Raw genomic sequence first — 24254 nt, forward strand, 5'->3', positions numbered from 1 at the left:
TTGGACACATAATTGACGCACGTGGTGTACGCCCAACTAAAACAAAAATTGATGCAATCGCTAAAGCTCCAGCGCCAAACAATACTAAAGAACTACGATCTTTTTAGGAATGGTCAACTTTTACGAGCGATTCATTCCGCACTTACATACACTTTGTTAGATGCACGAGTTAACATCTTCACGAAAAAAATGGAAATGGACGAAAGAATTACAAACCGCATTTGAAAAGGTAAAAACCTGCATAACAAAAACAAGACCTCTGATAGCTTATGATGATAAACGAATGCTTTATCTATTGTAATGCTTCCGAAAAAGGACTTCACTCTGTTCTTTTCCACAAAGAACACAATATTGAACAACCGGTCGCATATGCTTCTAGGAAATTAAAACCTGCAGAAAGTAAATACTCTGTAATAGACCGAGAAGCATTAGCTCTCTACTTTGGTATCAAAAAATTTGATCAGTTCTTAAGAGGAGTCCGTTTTACATTAATTACTGATCACAAACCTTTAATCTACCTTTTAGGCCCACAAAGAAATCTGCCTAAACTTGTTAATAACAGATTGGTGAGATGGGCGTTAGCAATTGGGTGTTATAATTATCACATTGAGTATCGAAAGGGAGAACACAATATTCTTGCAGACTTTTTGTCAAGAATGCCAAACCCTGAGAAATACCGTCTGAAGGTGAACACTGTACATAAAATAGTTACGCGATTGCAAGCGATAAAAATGATTGATTTAACACTTTCAGAGAAACTGATTAAAGAAGAAACAGGAAAAGATCCCGTCCTAAGGGAAGTATCCAATCATATTAAACTTGGCTGGAAGAATCAATGTAATAGTCACCTAAAACCTTACTATCAAAAACGTGAAGAACTTGCCATCGAGAATAAAATTATAATGTGGGGCGGAAGAATTGTAATTCCACAAGGGATACAAAAAGCTGTATTACACTACCTCCACCGCGGCCATCCAGGCACATCTGCTATGCGAGCTCTGGCTATATTTTATGTCTGGTGGCCCTCCATAGACGAAGATATAGATAGATATATTAAACTTTGCCATAAATGTCAAGAAAACAGGCCGAATGATCCAGAACTCCCTATTTACTCTTGGTCTATTAAAAAAATTGGGAAAGAATTCATATTGATTTCGCAGGTCCTTTCGAAGGAAAGTATTGGGTAGTAGTTGTTGATGCTTTATCAAAATGGATTGAAGTACGACCAATGACTAAAACTACTACAGTAAAACTATGTGCTAAACTGGATGGAATATTTACTACTTTCGGTCTACCCAAGATTATTGTATCTGATAATGGTCCACAATTTACGTCGCATGAGTTTGTTATTGCAAGCAGTATGGAATCTTACATATTCGGGTATCACCGTACCATCCTCGCTCCAACGGATTAGCAGAACGCCTTGCTTCGCACTTTCAAGAAAGGTTATCAGCTAGTAACGAAGACGGAGCTAACTTGAAACAACGCTTAAGAAATTTCTGTTCAGTTATCGTAATACACCACATTCTACATATATATATTAGCATAAATAATGTTTGGCCATCAACTAAATTGTGTATTTGACAATCTACGCCCAGATTTAAGAAAAACACTAAATTTCAAACAACTTCAAACTAACTTACATGGAGATCAGCCTTTAAAAGAATTTAGTGGTGACCCATTTTTTTATATACGCACGCGAAATGAATCAACTTGGCATCCTGCTACTGTAACATTACGTACTCACCGTTATTCGTACCTAGTTCAAACACCTGATGGTGTGGAAAAACGAAACATGCAGATCATATACGTTCTCGAGCAATTGATGAAGCTGAAAGTACTTCAAAATATATGGTTAAAGAACCATATAAGTTTTTTTTTTTTTTCACAAGCGAGTATGACTCCATTACAGGCCCCAACATCAGAAATTCAGGAACCTTCTCCAGAGCAAACTCAAGCAAATGCTCCAATTACACCGTTACAAACATCACCCTGTGAGCTACCACAAGAACGGCAACAATTGACATCAATACCACTTACTAAAGAGGCATATTCTACGGCCGAGGAAATAGCCGTACCATTGCGTCGTAGTGTACGTACCAGACGCCCTCCGAGACGACTACTTTATGATTAAGAAACATTGTAGAGACAGACAAACATTGTATATAAATCATATTCATACATACATAATGTTACAACCTCATCGTATACTCTTTTTAAAAAACATATTAACCTCTGACATTTTTACTGTCTTAGATTTAAATATATACTCTGTCATGTGAAATTGCATTTTATTAAAATAATAATTATATTTACGAAATAAAAGGATATATCACACTACATATTATAAATATGCCCCACCTGATGGAAAGCAGTAACCGTTGCCTAAAGATATAATCAGATTCATGGACGATAAAATACTGTAATACCTATGGACAGAGGAATAACATTTGAGTCCTCAGGAATGGCAACGCATGGGGGGTGTCATGGGCGAAACAGTATACTCTGTTATGTTCATGGTACTGCTCATGTTTATAGACGATAGTTACCATTTTCTTGATCAGCTTGTTTGCCATTCTAAGTCGCATAAAAAATACAAGAATGTGGTATACACAGCAAATCTTTTTAATAAAGTTCTTGCACATAACGGCCATGCAAGTACACCATTGCTGTTGTAATGACAATATATTGGTGCTGGTGGTCGAGTCGAGGTCGATTTATTTTGTTTCTCTTTTCATCCAGTTGAGAAAGATGTGATATTTCAAAATTATTAATTTTTGATTTTGTTAGAGCTCTCCATAGAATGGAGATTCTGATCCGTTCTGATTATTAGCTTGTTGCTCCCATTGGGAAGGCTCTATTTCACAGCCTTTTATGTGCCGCTGCAACTTATTGATTTACCTGATGAGTTGGCTACCATGGTTACGCTTCACACCTTCGAAGTTGCCGTCGCATAAAGTAGGACTCATTCGGATTGATACCTGCTGCCGATTTTCACCATCGTACAACCCACCATAAACTAAAATTTCATCCCAACCATCTGGTTGAGTGACGGTCCTCTACCGTGCGTTTTTCAAGGCACTTTCTTTCACGCACAACCACTCTTTGGAATCAACTTCCAGCAGCAGTATTTCCAAACCGATACGACAACATAACCTTCAAGAAATGAGCATATTCCTTTTTAAAAGGCCGACAGCACACCTGCAATGCCGTTAGTGTTGTGGGTGTAAAAAAACTACCTACTTGGCTCCTTAGATTATATAGATAGAGAATCGAGCCTCAAAAACGGGTCAACTTTTTGTCAGCTAATTGTCAAATTAGATGACTTGTTTTTTCTTATCAGTGTTCTATATACTTACGAATACAATGTATCTTGACGTCCGATGCTTATCTTTAATGATTACTTTCATTTATATCTGAAAAGAAACATAAAATAGGTTTTTGTTTTTAAATGTATTGAAAATGGCAGCCGTTTGGAATAACACGTGTATGTATAAAAAATAAAAAGCCGAAAATATATATTATATATATATATATACATATATATATATATATATATATATATATATATATATATATATATATATATATATACATATACATCTACATACATATACAAATACATACATATACATATATATAATGGCAACCACCATTCAGGGAGGGCCACGTGGAGGTCGACTTAACACGATATATTGCTAGCAATGGGAGTAGTAGTCCGCATTACTAACAATCCCTCCTCCCACGCCCAACTGCTAATATATAGCTGACCAAATTTTTACCTGTTCTGGCAACGGATATTCCATTTGTATAATTTAAGTAGACAGGCTTTTTATTCCAAGAACTTACATAACTGAGATTGTTTCTTTTTATCTTATCTTGTAATTGGCAGCATTGCTATTTAAATTAATAAATATCTGAAATTATTCAGTTCCAAATAGGAATTTTAATTCATCTTTGTATTCATTTAGAAATAAATTGCTAAAACTTATGGCTTTATTTTATTTATATATTTCGAGTTAGGCGCACCAACAGTATACATATTATACATAAATTTAATAACATTTTTAATGTAGCACGCTGACACGCATATGTATAGCAGGCGTACACAACATTGACTACAGATTACATGCGTATAAATGTCATAATATAATTAATATAATAAATTAAATTTATAATTACGTATTTTTCGTTACAAAATTCAATACAAATATAAAGCAAGACTGGGCAATACCATCAAATCTACATGGTGTTCAGTGCCTTACCACGAAACACTGCCAACGATGAAGCCATGACGGCTTACGTCTATATCCGGATCTAGACCGCATATATGATTACAGTTACTGCATATTCTTGCAAGCGGAGCACTCAATCCTAAATTAGTTTTGCACAGTGGCACATAAAATATTTTTATCTATTTATTTAATTTTTTATTGTACACACCAGTTATAAGAATATGACGGAGGTAATCAGATGTACAAAGGCGAGCGTAACTCTAATAGAGTTTTCTTCCAGCGAACCCAAAGTGGAAAGGAGCATCAATGTCAGCGGGTAGAGCGGTGTACATATATTGTGACAATTTTTAAACAGACAAAATTAAATTAATTACAATATATTTAATCGTACAAATACACATATACATATATCGTCATAGTCGTAGAATACTGACGGATCTGACAAAGATTACATATATAGATCTGTCAGTATTCTACGGCTATGACGATATATATACTTATTGATGGGATACCTAGGGATACTGTGAGGAACTACATAATTAATTTCACTCAAAAGCTCAGGACAGTCCGCGTCATGACGCGTAATCTTATGGAGGAATACCAAATCATGCAGGCGGCGATGTTCAAACAGGGTGTGCATAGTGAAGAAGTTAAGATGCTGGTTGTACGAGCATCTATGCGATACATTCTGTGCAAACCAAGGTTAGTAAGTAGTAGCACGCTGTACACTTTCTATTCTCTGTGAACGACATGAGTAGAACGGACTTTAAACCACACTGCTAGCTTTGTTCAATTATAACAGAAAGTTTCTTACGTCTTAATCCTATTTATCTGACGATGGGCTAAATAACCACATTTGATTGATCGTTTCATCGTTCACTGTTGTTATTCCATTATATACCGTTATCATAGGTGATTACACCATTCCCTCTTACCAGAGGGAGACTTTGTTTAAAACTCGTTTGCTTGGGCACCTCTGTACCTTTCCTGTTTCTACCGTGAAGCAGTTGTGTTTGCATGGCTGTGTTTCGGTTTGAACGGTGTGATATGGCCGTAAATTTACAGGGCACAGAGTAATAATACCTGAGTCCTCAGGGATGGCAACGCACGGGGGGTACCATGGGCGAAACAGTATTCTCTGTTATGTCCACGGTACTGCTCATGTCTATAGACGCCGGTTACCGCTTCCCAACAGGTGGACCATCAGCTTGTTTGTCATTCTAATTTGCATGAAAGAAATGTAGTAAAAAAAATCTACTGGAAATATATTCTTTTTAGTTTAGTATCTCATATTGTACTAATTTTTTGCTCGCTAATTCGTATGCACGGATTTTAGTCGTAAGATCAATAATCTAGACCAGACCTGGGCAAATGGCGGCCCGCGGGCCGAATTCGGCCTGCGGTAGAATTTTGTTTGGCCCCTGAATCATTGTATAAACTATTAATTTGACGTTTTGTCAAATTAATAGTCCATGTAAATCACCACAGTGTTGCCAGCATTTGTTTTTCATGTTTTTTGTGACTTAATCTATTAAGCATAGATGATAGTGGTAATACATACTTTTAACAACACCTTTGTATGATAAATGTACAGTTTAATAATTATCTGATATTAATGCTTAAAAATTATCTATTTAATTTTTTTTTATTCAAACGACTTGATAAATAAATATTTCGATTCAAATATGTTGATTTTGAAATTCATTAATTGACATCCTTAGTAAAAATTAAGTTCAAAATTATTATAGAAAAAAACTGTTTTGCCCGGGGTCAAATTTTCATCTGCAATGTGGCTCGACTATCAAAGTATTTGCCCACCCCTGACCTAGACCATGTCCAAGTCGTGTCTATATAATAATAATCACTTGCTATTTACGTTAAATCGAACATAAAAGATATATTTATTATACCTGAAATTATATTCTGTATCACAGATTCCTAAGAGCCCTCACACCCACTCCAGTTATGCTGAGGTACTCATGAAACATCAAGTGCTTGTCAAGTGCTCTTTCTATAACAAAAAAGGTAAGGATCTCACGAAATTTAATACTGAAAGTACTCTATAGAGATCTTTAGTTATTGGTGATCTTTTATGGGTATTTTTAAGCAACTTGGAATGGCAAATAAACTGATAGTTGACCTGATATAGGGGGAAAAAAGGGTTTGTTAGTAATGAAGTCTAAAGTGCCCATTATTGGCAATTTACCTTGTCAACTCAATCTCCATACGGGGATGGGGTAGGGATTGTTAGTAATGGAGACTGAGAATCCCATTGCTAGCAATATACCCAACCAGGTCGACCTCGCGGTTCCCCTTGGAAACTATCGTGGTTAATTGCCGATGAATTCATCATGATGGGCTAACTGGCCTGTTTTCATTCTCATCTATCACCCTTCACTGGTGCTCCGCCAGCGTATCCCGTTAGCGCAGGCGGGGTTACCATACCATTTTCACTCATGAAAAAAAAACTCCATGTGGGTACACGTAGAAATTATTGAATTAAATAAATAGATAGATAGATACTCTTTATTGTTTCCTCCAAAAGATTACAATAGTAAATTTGTTATAGGTACAAACAATTACAAGAAATAATCACAGTGAGAAAACAATGGGCGACGTTATCGCTAAGAGCGATCTCTTCCAGGCAACCTTTGGATGGAGAGGAGTAATTATAAACAGTATGAAATTAAATTAATTGATTAATTTAAAAGGTCGTTTTTATAATTCAATTGGTCTAGTTTTAGATTATATAGACAGAGTTTTTTTTTTTTTTTTTAATGGGTGAAAATGGATTGGTAACCCCGCCCGCGCTATTGGTATATACCGACAAGGCACCAGTGGAAGATGATAGGTGAGAATGAATACAGGTTAGTTGGCCCACCATGATGAATTCGAAAAGAATTAAACATGATGGTTTCCAGGGGGAGCCGCGTGGAGGTCAACCTGAGAGGGTACATTGCCAGTAATGGGGCTATTAGACCCCATTACTAGCAATCCCTTTCCCCCCTATATAGACAGAGTGTCTCCATACAAATGTTTCGAGATAAGCGGGAATTTAATTTGATATTATATTTTTGAAGTTCTAACCTAATTTACGGTGTATGTTTAATCTTGATACGCCATCTAGTAATGATTTAATTCATTGGTTTTCCTTTTTCTAAAACCCACACGTACGCTGTAGTGGGCGTAAATCTAATTAAATCTAATTAAAAAATATTTATTTGTCAAAAGAAATGATAAATATAGAATTAATTGTTCAATATTCTCATTTAATATTACATTTGAGTGAGAATATATGAGGTATTAATATTTACAGAATTTAAATTTAATTTAACTGATGAAAGAGTGACTTCAAAACTGCCAGGAAAAAGTTTGGTACAAGTATATTATTTCGCGCTGCATGTTCGAATCATTTGTTAGTTCTTCGATGAGTTTGTTAGGATGATACTTGCTTTTGCAGAGTATTTTTTTTATACAACTTAGAATGGCAATCAAGCTGATGACTCACCTGACAAAAAGTGATAACCATCGCCTATAGACATGGGCAGTACCATGGACATAAAAGAGTATACCGTGTCCCCATGATATTCTTTATGTGGGTTTAAAAGGCCTTCAGAAATTTAAAATTGTGTTCCAGTAAAAAATATTTTAGTTGTGGCAAAACTAGTTTTGATTTAAAAACTAAACTATTAAATTGATTTTGATAGAATTTCTATGGGTTAATTTGTCAATTTCTATTCCAAATCGATTTACAGCTGAAGGAGTTTGATTAACTCAAACAAAAAAAACTATCGAAGTTTGAACCTCCTTTTTTGAAGTCGGTTTAGAAGACTAACTATAATAGCATATTAAAATTATCATTCTCTATATAATTATAATATTTGTTTTTTGTTACAACTTAGAATGGCAAACAAACGGCCCACCTGATGGAAAGTTAACCGTCGCCTATACACAAAACATAACAGTGTATTGATTCCCCATGCGTTGCCATTCCTGAGGACTCAGATGACTCACCCTGTAAATTGTTTTTCCTCTTCAAACCGAAACACAGCCATGCAAACATAACTGCTTCGGGGGAAAGGGATTGTTAAATTTACTTTGCCATATCCCCTCGCGGTTCAAACTGAAACAGTCATGCAAACACAACTGCTTCACGGTAGAACCCATCAAAAAAAAAACACAATTGCTTCACGGTAGAAACACGAATGGGACAAAGGTACCCAAGCAATCGACTTTTGTACAAAGTCTCCCTCTGGTAAAACTACTGTTATTACAGACAATAATCTATTTATAACTATGTCAATCCATCAATTGGAAACAAATTGGAAATTGATTTATGGCTATCATAAAATCATTAAAGGCACCAATTTGTGTTGCTTGCTTTCGTGTCTTAAACTTTCCACAATTTTAAGACAATAATTGACAATCACGTTTTCGCTATAAGAAAACTATTTGTAACTAATTATTTATTTTCTTGGCAGATCCTTGTTTTTTATTTATTTATTTTTCAATGGATGATAATGGAATGGTAACCCCGCCTTTGTTACACTGGAGGGGCACTAGTTAGGGATGATAGGTGAGAATGAAAGGCAGGCCAGTTAGCCCATCGTGATGAATAAACCTAGAATTCAGCATGTAGGTTTCCAGAGAGAACCACGTGTAAGTCGATCTGACAGGGTACATTGCTAGCAATGGGACTGGTAGCCCTCGTCACTAACAATCCCTTCTCCCCTGTTAGCCATCTGAATCTGGACTCACTTCTTTTTTATGCATATTATCTTTTAGACAGTCCATCCACCTTTTCTTCTATCGCCTCCTTTCATTACATCCATCTACTCTCATACTTGACACCTTCTTTAAGTGAGCTATGCTACAGTACACAATTACGGTCGTGTGGTCCCGGCATAGAATAGGCCACCCCTCCCTTTTCCGTGGATGTAGTAAGAACCGACTAAGAGAGGGCAAGGGATGGGCAGTAGCGTCTCTCTTAAAACATCTCTGAAGCTTGACTACGGTTGTTACTCCGATTGCCAAGCGTGCCAATTATTGGCAACCCCCCAAAGGGGGAGACTTATGTTCAATAGTGGACAGCTAAGTGCTTATACGACACAATTATTAATAAAATAAATACGTTTTCTTTAAAGTTTTATTTAAACATAATATTATGTGATATACTTATATGTTTAAACAAAACGGAATATTCAAAATGTATACTCAGTGGAGAATTTCCAATAAGCAGTTTAATTCTCCACTTAATAATTGCTAAGACTAATCTAAGTTCAGCCTCACCGATTTCAAACACCTGTGCTTAATTTTAACTTTGAACGTACATATCTAAGAAGATAGCTTAATTAACTTGTAACACGATAGTAATTTACCTAATATAATATTTTTTATTTTCAGTCTACAATTTGGTTTATTTTGTTACTATAGAGGAATAACACCTGAGTCCTCAGGAATGGCAACGCATGGGGAGTATCATGGGCGAAACAGTATACGCTGTTATGTCCACGAAACTGCTCATGTCTATAGGCGACGGTTACTACTTTCCATCAGGTGGGCCGTCAGCTTATTTAATTTTTAAGTCGTATAAAAAAAACGCAATAACAGAAAGACTATTGTTTTACACTATTTAGAAAGAATTAATTATGATTTTACATTTTTTTTTATGGAACCTAGAATAGAAAATAAGCTGACTGCCCACCTAATGAATGGCAATGGAGTAGTAAACGTGCCTGTGCTAACGGTATACACTGGCGGGGCACCAATGAAAGATGTGATGGCAAGAAACTGAGACGAAAAGGCAAAGGCAGTGAGTCTATCGTGATGAATACACTAGGAATTCAGTACGGTAGTTTCCACAGGGGACCACGTGGAGGTCGACCTGACCGAGTATTCTGCTTGAAATGGGACTGGTAGATCGCATTACTAACAATCCCCCCTAATGGATAGTGGTAACCATCGCCTATAAAAGGGGGGAAGGGGATTGTTAGTAATGGGATCTAACTGACCCATTACCAGCAATACACCTTATCAGGTCGACCTCTACGTGGAACCTAGACCTAGAAACTATCTTGGTTAATTTTAGTGGAATTCGTCACGATGGGCTAACTGAACTACTTTCATCATCACCTATCACCCTTCACTGGTGCCTCGCCAGCGTATATCGATAGCGTAGGTGGGGTTACCATTCCATTATCACTCATTAAAAAACCGTCGCCTATAGACATGAACAGTATTATGGACATAACAGAGTATACTGTTTCGCCCATGATACTTCCCATGCGTTGTCATTCCTGAGTACTCAGGTGTTATTCCTCTGTACCCTGTAAATTCACGCCATACGCCCACCCTTCAAACCGAAACACAGCCATGCAAACACAACTGCTTCACGTTTGAAACACGGATGAGACAGAGGTACTTAAACAAATAGCATTATACAAAGTCTGGTATTTCCTTGAATGATGTCGCGTCGGCCATTGTATTATTGTTTTACACGTGTATGATCAGTTATGCTTCATTATGCTCATACTAGTCGACAGTAAATATGTATTAGGTACGGTCTGTCCAAATGTTTTTATGTATTCAGATAGATAGATATGTAGTATAATTTATTTGCATTACTTACAACTCACAAATATATGTACAAACAAAATAAATAGGAAAAAACATAAAATGAGTAACATAACTTTTTTTTCGTACAAATTTTAAACTTTCTGTGTTTTTATTAGGTATTATTAAGTATTGAACTAACAATATAAGTATAATAGACCTAACATATATATATATATATATATATATATATAACTATCACACACAGTGCCTCTAATAAAATGCGCTCAAGCTTAATATTCGTTGAAATAAACTTCTTTATACGCTCAAGGGAAAACCCCGATGTAAACCATTAACATTGGGATTTTCAAATACTTTTATATAATAATAAAAAAAAAAAAACAGTAATAAATTTATTCTATGTAATATTATTGTTTGTTTTACTTTTAAATAGCCATTTTTGAAAAAAAAAACTTGAATATTTAAAAAGATATAAATTATCAAGATTTTATTTTAATATTACTTTGTTGCCAGAAGAGGACGCCGCTAACTTCAGTCTTACCTTCGCTCACTTCAGTCTTTCATTGACCACTAGATGTTCCCATGTCAAAAGGTCGACAAGTAAACAATCAATCTCCCGTAGATAAGGGGGAAATTATTGTAACAGGGACTAGTGTACCCACTGCTTGTACGTAATATATTTTGTTAGACTAGCCTCCACGTGGTTCTACTTTTTTTTTAATGGATGAAAATGGCATCATTACCCCGCCTGCGCTACCGGTATACGCTGGCGGGGTGAGTGATGATAGGCGAGGATGAAATGGCAGGTCAGTTAGCCCATCATGACGAATTCAACAATAAGTTAGTCACGATAGTTTCCAGGGGGAACCGTGTGGAGGTCGACCTGACAGGGTATATTGATAGCAATTGGGATTAACCTCCCCATTACTAATAATTCCTTCCCCCGCGGTTCTGCTTGGTAACTGTCATGGTTAATTCTTGTGAAATTCGTCAGGATTGGTCAACTGGGCCTTTAGACAAGTGGCAAGCGAATTCGTCGATGGAATCGATATCGCTAGCGAGTCTGTGAGATAAAATGAGATAGCAACGCCGAGTGACTCATTCCATCTCACGGACTCGCTAGCGATGTCGATTCCATCGACGAATTCGCTTGCTACTTGTCTAGAGGCCTTGAGCTGATTTCGTCTCCAACTTTTATTACTAGCGATGCGCAACTTTACTAATATGATTACTAATTATTCGACTGAGCAATTCATTCGAATTATTCGAATCATTTTCAAATATACCTCTTTGTAATTACATGAAATTGTATTACTTAATCATTGCTGTCAATATTTGAACTGTAGAAACATGGACTTTATTTATTTTGTATATTAATTAACCTTACTTATGAACACTCATTGTTATACATAGTTTTTTCATACATACATTACTTGCATACACTCAATTTAATTTGCCTACCTTGCTTTAGATTTATAATTTTCGTTTGTATAATTAAAATCTGTTATTAGCTGTATTAGCATAGCATGACTTAGCCTGTAAGTTGTTTTTTTTAAGAGCTGTAATTTTTTGTATTAAATAAATAAAAATAAAAAATGATTCGATTACTGGTTTCATTCACTATATACACTATTCAGTATTTACGAACCGATACGACAACATAACCTTCAAGAAAAGAGCATATTCCTTTTAAAAAGGCACACCTGCAATGCCGTTAGTATTGTGGGTGATCATGGGCGGCGGTAGTCACTTACCACCAGGTGAGCCGCATGCTCGTTTACCTTCTGTGTTGTAAAAAAAAAACACTCACTATTATTTTTTATTTATTTTTGGTCATCCATTCTCTATCACTTATTGTTAAGTTAGCGGATACAGATATAAGAAATTTGTTTTCATTATTAGTGGTGTACATCTTATTACTAATTAGTAATATCATTCGAATACGAAATTTTGTATATTACTAATTTAGTAGTCGAAATATAAAATTAGTAATTACTAATTATTCGAATAACAAAATCATTCGGATTCGCGTACCACTAAGGTTCCTGAGTGATGGCCCCGTACGCGCGAATGTCGACTCTCATTAGATGAAGTGACGTCCTTAAATGCATTGCAGGAAGTTAGTGGATGCAGGTGGCTTAGGACCGTTCCTTATGGCAGTCTATGGGGGAGGCCTATGAAGATTCTTCATTACGATAAACTGCTTGTTATGAAAAAAAAATGTTATAAACACTTCAAATATATTCAAATGTATATAATTAAATTGTTTCTTTAATAAACCTATTTCAATTATGGCGAAATCTATTGTTTTGAATTAAAAACGAGATGATTGAAAAGATTTTGATCAAATTTCTATAGGAACAATCTATATCTTTTCAAAATAAACAATGAATGTTCCAAATCGGTATAGAACCGACGGAATTATGGGGTAACAAACATAAAAAAATACAAACCTCCAGAATTGAAAACCTTTTTGAAGTCGTTTAAAAACAGAAAACTTTTCAAAATAAAAAAAAAAAAATTCAAATCGGTTTACAACTGACGGTGTTACAAGTAGTAGTACTGTTTAGTAACAAACATAAAAAAAAAAATAAGAATTGAGACTCTTTGAAGTGCGTAGAAATTTGACAATTACCAAATAGGCCACTTGAATGTAAGGTAAGAATTTTAATAAGTTAATCTCTTTACAATGAAACAAAGACTGGTACTAAAATAGTCCCTGCAATCTGTGTTTATTGTATTCACATTTCTCTGTACGATATTGGCGCATTTGGCTCACTAACAACATTCACGTGATGACCGAACCGGAAGGTCTACCATGAAATGTCTTCCGAAATTTCGACGCTAAACGAAACACAAATTTCATGTTAAAATTACATAATATGTATTAAAAATGTTAAAAATATTAATCCTTTGAACGTTTATGGTTGAATGTATGATGAAGATAATGCTAAGCTCGATTTATTAGACCGATTTTGGTACGAGTAAAAACAAGATATTTTGTTTGAGTATTTGATCTGGGATTACCTCCGAGAGAAATTTTCCTTTAGAATCTCCAATCCCCGTGCGCGTCGTCTAAAACATCATACATTGGAATTACCTATTCACAATTCCCACGTCTACACCAAATCCTTTACAGCAAGCTGCTAGACTTTAGAATTCCCACCCAAATGATGCCAGAATGACGCAGAACGTCCATGCCTTCAAAGCTCAAACAAAAAGATTTTATAATACAATTGACAGTTGAGTTACTAACATGTATAATGGTTATTCTATGTTTATATAATATATATTTCGCTATTTTTATATATGTTTATATTAATTTGTATATATTTATAATTTTATTTATCCATACTCTGTCACTATTATATTATTTTTGCATCATATATGTTATGCTGTATACACAAACTCTATAGGCTCTTTCTCCTTTCGGTTTCCCAAGGTTGACTGGAAGAAAGAAAGAAAGAAAGAAAGAAAAATATTTTATTCAGTGCAATGTAAAAAATACAATATAAACAACAAACGAGAAAAAAAAATGAGCAAATAAAATGTACATATAATTAAACTTAATTTACCATAATTAAAAATAAATATGAATATGAAGAAATCCCTTTAAGGGACAAGTCCGTGTACATTTTTGTTATAACCTAATATCTATACTATATAAGAATGTACAAAAGCATATAAATAAATAAGAAATTGAGTTAGAAAATTCGCAATTTCATTTTATGGTAGACCCCGAGATTTACATTGTAACATCTTGGGACAATACATTTCACGGTTATAGGGAACTTGAACGAAACGCGTCATTGTGGAGAAGTTGTTCAAACTACACTGAAGTGGAATGGATGCTGCAGCGACAGTGTCTAATATACAATGGACACAAAACGCGTTTCAAGTTTTGGCCACAACCTTGCACCTTACATCGTTCCTGTATCCACAGCAAGCTGTTGTAAATGGTAAGTAAAATTGATGGAACTCTGAAATGAAAGTAGGAAAAAAACATTCTAAATTCGTGACCATTTTTTGTGTCTACGTTTAAAATTCAAAGTCAATATAAACTTTATTTAACTTTAAGCTTTCATATACTTTCAAATGTATTTTTTTTATGATTTTACTGAGATATTTTTGTATTCTGTTGAGTAGAAGCTAAAAGAAACTCAACAGTTAGTTATAAATTATAAATCCCTGTAAATATTATATATATTTATTTAAATGTAACAAATGCGGATAATTTTAAAATTTTGCAATAGAGATATCGTTGTTTTGGTTTTAAATTAATTGTATTATAATTGATTATTGTCTTTCTTTAGGGAAAATGGAATGACATATGTATACATGCACTTTTACATTTTAAATTCACATATAATCTTTTTATTTTTATTTTTATAGCCACGGTAATCTCTTCTAATGTACTAGATTTTAAAAATAAATACGATATATAAAAAGTTGAAATAAGACGTTACGTAGGTCTTGCTAGCCCTCGAAAGGGCTCAAGTGGGAGCCTCTGGGTGCCCCTTTGCCTCGGAATTATCCTCGAGGCGACCGCCTTAGGCTCGCTGGAGTGATTCCTGGTGGTTGGCTTCTTCTTATGTAAGGTTCTAAGGCCTCCTGAATTTTCTTCTCCTAATGTCTAATGAATTCTAATAGTAATATTTTTTTTATTCTATTTTTTGTCTAATTCTTTTGATATAGGAGATAATTATATGAATGTTTTAATGTCGTCAGATGGCGACGTGTTCGATTACATTATAGTTGGAGCAGGGTCAGCAGGCTGTGTTATTGCCACCAGGCTAACAGAAGATCCAGATATAAAAGTTTTATTGGTCGAAGCTGGAGGCGATCCACCCATTGAATCAGACGTTAGTACACATTTCTTGCTTTTCGGAGTGACGAAAAAAGGTTTTTCATGTATTGATAGAGTAATAAAATATGTTTACAACTATTTTTACATCTCTAGTATTGCTGCAGTCATAAGAGATTATAGGGTGAATAAATAACAATACCCAAGTGTAAGATTATAAAAATAAAACCTTATGAAAGTTGTGTGGCTGCAATGGTTCCTTTTTTATGGAGGGAGACACTATATTTCTAATGCGATAGATGCATGACATGCCATAGAAATATATTGTTTTCTAATATACATACTTATACCATGGAAATTCAATAATTCTAATTAAGTAAGTAGGAAAAATACATACCTGTTCTGATACGAGAATGTAAATTTTTAAAAACCGGAATTTATTGGATTGGCAACAGCAGTAATCCTTTAGAGATGTTTTAAGAGGGACGCTGCTTCCCATCCCTTGCTCTCCCTTAGTCGATTCTTACGACACCCACGGGAAAGGAAGGGGTGGCCTATTCTATGCCGGGACCACACAGCATGAAAATCATTATCATGTTTTTATTAGTAATATTATAATAACTATTTCAGATCCCGGGCCTAGTAGGATATTTGAAACATACATCAGTTGACTGGAATTATACTTCAGTAGACGATGGATATTCGCAACAATCACATAAAAATAGTGTTACTGATTTAACTCGAGGCAAAATGCTGGGTGGAAGTAGTAGTAACAATTATATGTTTTATAACAGAGGTGTTCCACAGGATTTTAATACCTGGACAGACATAGTAAATGATACAACATGGAGATATGAAAACGTTCTAGAATATTTTATTAAAAGTGAAAAACTTGAAGATCCTATTCTATTGAAATCACCTTCTGGAGATTTTCATGGACGTACTGGTTATCTAAAAGTCACTAAGCAATATAATGAGAAAACTAAAGATTACTTGAAAGTGTTTAAAGAACTCGGATTCAATGTAGTTTCAGATATAAACTCGAATAATACTCTCGGTTTTACGGAACCTCTACTTACAATGGCAGATGGTCATAGACAAAGCACAGCTAAAAGTTTTCTCTCAAAAATCAAAGACCGTTCTAATTTGTATGTTCTAAAAAATACTTTAGTCACTAAAATTAACTTTGATAACGATAATAATGCTGTAAGTGTTGATGCTATAAATGAAAATGACAAGACTTCTAACTTTAAAGCAAATAGGGAAATTATAATATCAGCCGGAGCCATAAATTCTCCACAGTTACTTATGCTCTCAGGTATTGGACCTAAGAAACATCTCGAAGATTTAGGTATTAAAGTAATTTCCAGCCTTCCTGTAGGGGAAAACTTCCATGACCAAGTTTCTGTTATTTCAGTTTATGCAACGAAAAAAATAGAGGATGCACCGAAACGTACAAACTTCTTTAATACATTCCCTACTTTTAATGGGTTTGTAAGTTTGAACAAATCTAAATTAGTCCCGGATTACCAGTCTATTAATACCATTATGGATCACGATACATTTTTGTCAAGTTGTGTATTTAGTGTCGCTTTTAAAGACAGCATATGCGATAATTACTATCAAAATGCTAAAGGAAGAGAGGTATTGTTTTCACAGACTATAGATCTATACCCGAAATCTCGTGGTAAGATTTTATTGCAAAGTTCTAATCCAAAAGATTATCCATTAATTCACTCCGGATTCTTTTCTAATTCTGTGGATTTGGAAAATGCTGCAATTTATACAGAGCATGCCAACTGCATTATGAATTCAAGCTTTTTCAAAGAGGTCGATGCAAAGTTTTTGGTGTCACCAAGTTGCACTAACTTTGAACCGGGTAGTAAAGAATACTGGAAATGCCATGTGCTTAGCATGTCAACAACAATATTTCACTACATAGGTACTTGTTCAATGGGATTAGTCGTTGATGGGAGACTGAGGGTACGCGGAGTGAAAAAGCTACGAGTAGCGGATGGGAGTGTCATACCTACTATGACTGCTGGAAATATTAACGCTCCAATTATAATGATTGGAGAAAAAGCAGCAGACTTTATAAAGGAAGATAACAAAATAAATTATTTAAAAATAAAAGGTAATAAAAGTAAATAAACAATGGAGCTATTTAATGGATTGGAACATAATATAAATAAATGATGTAACATGTCAATATGAAAAAAGTAATCAACGAATCATTATTAAATGGATATTTTATAATATATACTTTATTATTTATCATTTCACCAAATAGACAATTACCTCTTTTACAATAATGTTTCATTAATTTGCTCATTAAAGATATGTGTAAAATGTATTGCATGTATATTTGTCTTCGTAATATATTATGTAAATTCGATATTATTTTTTGTTTAAAGATTAAGAAATTTAATGTAATTTCTGTTACAAGAATACGAAATTTAACATCAAATATTTTGTAGTTGATACCTGCAGTCTGTAAAAGAAAGTCTGTAAAATGATAATCTTTTTAGAAAATTACGTGCCATTGTAAAGGAAGTTTTTATATTATTATGAATGATTTCTTAAACGTGCTGTTTAATTTGCTTCTTCTTTCAATCCTTAATCCTAGTACTTTTTGGTTATTGGATATTGGATCACCATTTAGCGAGAGGTCTTCCTTTTCCCCGACATTTTGTAAAGATATTCATGACAGTTTTTTATCAAGTAGCTATCATCCCTTCTCATCATATGACCGTACCATCGAAGTCTACTTTATTTGTTGTTTAGTTTGCATTTTTAAAAAACTTTGTTTAATAGTTATGAGTTAGTTTACTACTAATGTAATTTAAAATAAAAAAGTGACACGAATACTAGATAAAGTTTAAGTTTTGAATTTTATTGCTTTAGTTGTAAAACATCAGTTCAGAGAATACGTGTAGTGGGGTCTGAAATTACACGCAGGGCCGTCATATTGGCACTTTATATGAACCCGTAAAAGATTTGATACATAAACAAGTGAGGCATATAACCCAAATAAACCATATTTATGTATTGTTGGATAAATTTCATGAGACTACAAGCCCGTCCAGTCAAAACAATTGTATGTGAAGTGCTTTGGCAGAGATTAAAGTCGACGCAAAGTGGTCTACGGAATGGCGGCTTTTATCGGATCCTAATTGAAATAACTCACGAGTGTGCTACACAAAGTTATTATTTATGGTTTCAGACTGTAAATAAGTAATAAAAATTCCATTATGCTGTATTTTTAACAAGTTCTTATTGTAAAATATTGCAAATAATTTTAAGTGTTCACTTGTAATTGAAAGTGTGTTTTTTCATATTAATAAAGTATATAAGCCAGTATATTTTACAATTAATCTCGTAAGCAAAATGGATATTTTGACACTGCGATGCCATACTATAATAATCGAATGATAAATTCCTATTGTAAGTGTTATTTCTAACAGACTTAAGAAATGGATGAGGTTCTATATATATGGTTGTATTCTTTTTGGCTTATTATTTAAAAACTCCGAAATTCGATTAGTAATAGTTCGTTAAATCAGTTATTTATATATCTGAAAATATATAATTTTATATTGGTCTTATAAAATTTTTATTAAAATCAGTTTCAGTAGTTGCTAAAGTAAAATAACTGATTTTGCCATATTTGAAGTCTGTTTATTGTTGTATTTAGCTATCTACTGACACATAGGCATTCCCTGTAAGAAGAGTTTAACCAGTGCCAGTACTAGCGATAGTTGCAATACTTATCAGGTGGGTTGGCAATCGCATTTAAGCTTCTTTCATGCTCCAAGAGGGAAGCTGATTTGCATTCCTCGACCATTAAGTAATCCATACGTATATACTTATTTTTTTGCTTCCTCTAAATTCATCAAAATTTTAAGCAAAACAGCTGGATGCGTTGTACATATTAATGACAATCCATTAATTATTCTTTGTTTCAGTTTTACTAGTGGAATACCCTAAAAATGTTATTAATCATTTATATTTCACTCTATATTGTCGAGCTCGTAGAAGGAAGAGCTCGAAAAATAAAAGAGACACTACATATTTTTTTGGCATTCTGCCCGAACCTCGCAACGGTGAACTTACATTGTCCCGAATTAATTTATCGAGGTGCTTTCATGATTCATGGTTGTGGTCATAAAGAGATTTGTGTCCATAATGGTCTACATTGTTATCTTTCTTTCTTTTAATCGTTTTCTCGTAACAATAGCTCGTGACTCCATCTTTCGTTACGGCTTTACTGTCGACATCTCCAGTGACGTACAGTTCCATCGCCACTTTGATGAGGTGAAGCTGCCATCCAAAAAAAGCTGACGGCCCACCTGATGGAAAGTGATAACCATCGCCTATAGACATGAGCAATACCATAGATGGTATGTATTTTATTATAATGATGGCGTGTGTGTGCGTAAAATAGGTCATCCATTCCTTTCCCGTGGGTGTCGTAAGAAGCGACAAAGGAAAGGCAAGGAATGGGCAGCAGCGTCCCTCTTAAAATATCTTTAGAGCCTAACTGCAGTTGTCAGGGCCTAGTAGTTGCCAAAAGTGTGGCAAATACTGGCAAAAGTCCTCAAGGGGGAGACTTATGTTCAGCAGTGGTTCGAGTTAAAAAATACTATAACCTCTTAGACACTAGATAGAGTTTTGTTATAAACTGTTTATATAGATAGAATTACAAATGAGTTACCTTTTGTAGTAAAACGATGAAACCACCAATATCTATTGTTACGGTTAGGTTGGCGGTCGTTATGCAATTCATTGCACTAACAGGTAGGTATCTCAAATCATGTCACGTAACTCTGGATGTATCTAAGTCACGTTTCTAGAACATGCAGGTTCCAATGTCCACCGAAACAGCCCGAATTGTAGTACTATGTTACTATATATATATATATATATATATATATATATATATATATATATATATATATATATATATATATATATCAGGTAAATGTGGGCGATATCGAAATGGGTGATGGCTTTATAGCAATTAAATTCTATGGAATCCTATACATAGATATCAGACCAGTACGATTCTTTTCATCTTCGCTACTTGTTATAGAAAAATATAATATATTTTTTTTATATCACTCAGGTGGCAAACAAGCATACTGCCCACCTGATGGTGCAGGTGGTATAGATCATCTAGAGCTGTGATATGATGATATGATATATATGATAGGATATGATGGTGAACTCCCTGTCGATGGCGAGCCGTACGATGATAGAAAGTGGCCATGGGCATCTTACTGAACAATTCCTCTGAGCACCATCCGTTGTACAAGCGGTATAACACGCAGTGTGAGGCAAAATCTCTCCTAAGACTTCGATACCGCTTGTAAGCCTGGGATCATCGATAATTCGCATAGCTCTAGTCGAAGGATTCGAGCTGGTATCTTGGTGCTCCCGCCAATAAGTGACATCTTTTGCACTTTATACTTATGCACACATGTTTACAAGGCACATTTAATGCCTGATGGTATTTTCTACCAGTCACCCGTTATATACTCTGTTATGTTCATGGTACTGCTCATGTTTATAGGCGACGGTTACCACTTTCCATCAGGTGGGCCGTCAGCTTGTTTGCCATTCTAAGGTGTATAAAAAATAGAGTTAATAACAGTAGATTGATTTAACAAATCCATGCCTAGTTCAAACCGGAATAATGTAAAGGTATTGAAAATGGTATAAAATTGAGGTCTCACAAAGCAAACGAATTGGAACGTATAATGATTTGGATAAATCGATAGGAAAGTAAGTTACTACGATAAATTGTATAGATCCAATTGAAAGGTAAACGAGTGAAGTTTCCACGCATTTTACATTGAATAGTTACGAGATATCGGTAAAACACCTGCGCCTTATTTAAGAATATATTTTAAACCTTATTTTAAGGGAATAATAACATTAGGCCGGTACTTAAAGGGAATCAGAGAGTATTCACTTAAAATCTTTCTGCCTGCAATGAGATAGCTAATCCCCATTACTAATCTTAGGGGGAAAGGGATTGTTAGTAATGGAGTTTGACAGCCCCATTGCTAGCAATATGCCCTATTAGGTCGACTACCACGTGGTTCCCCCTGGAAATCGTGAACAATTGTTGTTGAGTTCGTCACGATGGGCTAACTGACCTGCTTCATTTTCACCTATCATTCTTCACTGGTGTCCCGCCGGTGTATACCGATAGCGCGGGTGGGGTTACCATTCCATTATCACCCATTAAAAAAAAATCCCCATTATTAATAATGTCTTGTTCTTTCCACTGACAGATTTATTTGTCCCTTATTTGACACGTAAAATATATTTAATACATGCGAGGAAAGCCGCGGAATATAGCTAGTAATTATTCTATTTCAAATTTCACCTAAACAGTTCGAACGTCTAGCCGTAAAAGTAATAAATGGATTTTATCATTTATCTACAAGTTAAAACAATTATTGCGTATATCAAGAGCAGACATGTTTGTAATTAACCTTTAATGAGGAATGGCAATGAAATAATTACATTAGTGGGATCCTAATTAATTATATACAATTTATGGATCTTTTACGACATCTTTACGAATTACACGACACTTACCCAAAGTTGAGTTGACCTCATTTCGGCGGCGAAATTGGATTAAGGACGCAATAGTTGGTAGAATTTTAAGCTAATTATCTTTGTGTAAAATACGAATGAAATTTTATTACTGCTTAGTTTGCATAATCGAATGATTTTACCAGAGGAAGACTTTGTACAAAAGTTGCTTGGGTACCTCTGTCCCATTCGTGTTTCTACCGTGAAGCAGTTGTGTTGGCATGGCTGTGTTTCGGTTTGAAGGGTGCGATATGACTGTGAATTTACAGGTTATAGAGGAATAACATCTGAGTCCTCAGGAATGGCAACGCATGGGGGGTATCATGGACGAAACAGTCTACTCTGTTATGTCCATGGTACTGCTCATGTCTATAGGCAACGGTTACCACTTTCCTTCAGGTGGGCTGTCAGCTTGTTTGCCATTCTAAGTTGTATAAAAAAATACAATATATAGGTATTTCTATATATTGCCCACTTTTAATTAAAGCAATTTAAATAATAATTAAAGAAAGATTGCATTATTATTTAGAATCTGATAAAAGCCTGAGCCTGAGCTTTGTAACGTCGTAATTCTCTTCACCACGATTATCCACATTAATCAGATCGGAATCTCGTAAATTCGATTTAATCTCGGCATTACACGAATCCATGCTTAATTATATCCGCTGTGATCCCAGAATGTTTATCGCTATACGCACTTTGTCTTATCCGCTTCCGCCAGGTACGTTCAGAGGGATTTAATAGACAACTGTCTTTTGACGGGGGGAAAGGGATTGTTAGCAATAGAGTTTGACAACTCCATTGCTAGCAATATGTCCTATTAATCGACCGCCACGTGGTTCCCCCTAGAAACACAATTCTTGTTGATTTCGTCACGATGGGCTAACTGACCTGCTTCATTCTCACCTATCATCCTTCATTGGTGCCCCGCCAGTGTATACCGATAGCGCGGGCGGGTTACCATTCCATTATCACCCATTAAAAAATAAAAAAAAATTGTCCTTTGAAAAACAAATCAATGCTTGTATTCTCGATTTAGTAGTTGCGCTAGATGTTAAGAACGAACGAGTTTTTATTCATAAAAACTAATAACTTCTACCAATTTATTTTTAATTATTACACTCTTTTATCACTCTCTTTCAAATTGAGAGTTTAGCGTAAAAGAAAGAGACGAAACTACTCAATAGCTGAAATAGGTTAATAAGAGGTTTAATGTTTTTAGAGGGCAAATGTTTATGGGCTTACCACAAAATAGAATCATCATCATCATTTCAGCCATTGTCCGTCCACTGCTGGACATAAGCCTCCCCCATAGACTGCCATAAAGAACGGGCTTGAGCCACCTGCATGCATTGATTACCTGGAATGCATTTCAGGTCCATCCATCCATGGAGGTTATGTCCATGGTACTGCTCATGTCTATAGGCGACGGTTACCATTTTCCATCAAGTGGGCCGGCAGCTTGTTTGCCATTCTAAGTTGTATAAAAAATATATAACTATTGTTTAAATTACTTTTACTAGAAGTGGATAATATTATAGAAATACCTATATATTGTAGTAGCAATATCTATATAATTTTTCATTAACATATATATTAAATATCGATTATTAAATATAGCTTGTCTTCCATTCTAATTTGCAAAATAAAAGACATGTGTCAATATACTAGTATGTTCAGTAGAATCCTTTTTTTTTACAACGCAGGGGGCAAACGAGCATGCGGCTCACCTGATGGTAAGTGACTACCGCGGCCCATGATCACCCACAACATCAACGGCATCGCAGGTGTGCCGCCGGCCTTTTAAAAAGGAATATACTCTTTTCTTGAAGGTTATGTTGTCGTATCGGTTCGGAAATACTGCTGCTGGAAGTTGATTCCAAAGAATGGTTGTGCGTGGAAGAAAGTGCCTTGAAAAACGCACGGTGGAAGATCGCCAGCTGATTGGGATGAAACTTTAGTTTGTGGCGGGTTGTACGGTAGTGAAAATCAGCAGCAGGTATCAATCCGAACAATTCCTCAGAACACTCCCCATG

At 35.0% G+C, this 24254-nt stretch overlaps 1 protein-coding gene across 1 annotated transcript; it reads left to right on the forward strand.

Moving 5' to 3' along the window:
• The first annotated feature begins 14625 nt into the window (after window positions 1–14625).
• LOC113510384 (ecdysone oxidase-like) lies at window positions 14626–18331 on the forward strand. Its single transcript, XM_026893838.3, has 3 exons — window positions 14626–14767; window positions 15537–15670; window positions 16243–18331. The coding sequence occupies exons 1-3, from the start codon at window positions 14653–14655 to the stop codon at window positions 17761–17763; spliced, it is 1770 nt and encodes a 589-aa protein (XP_026749639.2). The 5' UTR covers window positions 14626–14652; the 3' UTR covers window positions 17764–18331.
• Window positions 18332–24254: the final 5923 nt, after the last annotated feature.

Source organism: Galleria mellonella, unplaced genomic scaffold (genome assembly GCF_026898425.1).
Source record: "Galleria mellonella isolate WM207_F2 unplaced genomic scaffold, CSIRO_AGI_GalMel_v1 utg139, whole genome shotgun sequence".
Classification (NCBI taxonomy): Eukaryota; Metazoa; Arthropoda; class Insecta; order Lepidoptera; family Pyralidae; genus Galleria; species Galleria mellonella.

Excerpts from the sequence above, each read along its gene's own strand:
- LOC113510384 (XM_026893838.3), top strand. The coding sequence starts at position 14,653 with ATGGATGCTGCAGCGACAGTGTCTAATATACAATGGACACAAAACGCG. Across the intron at positions 14,768-15,536 it reads ACAGCAAGCTGTTGTAAATG|ATGGCGACGTGTTCGATTAC; the intron begins GTAAGTAAAATT and ends TAATGTCGTCAG. Across the intron at positions 15,671-16,242 it reads ATCCACCCATTGAATCAGAC|ATCCCGGGCCTAGTAGGATA; the intron begins GTTAGTACACAT and ends TAACTATTTCAG.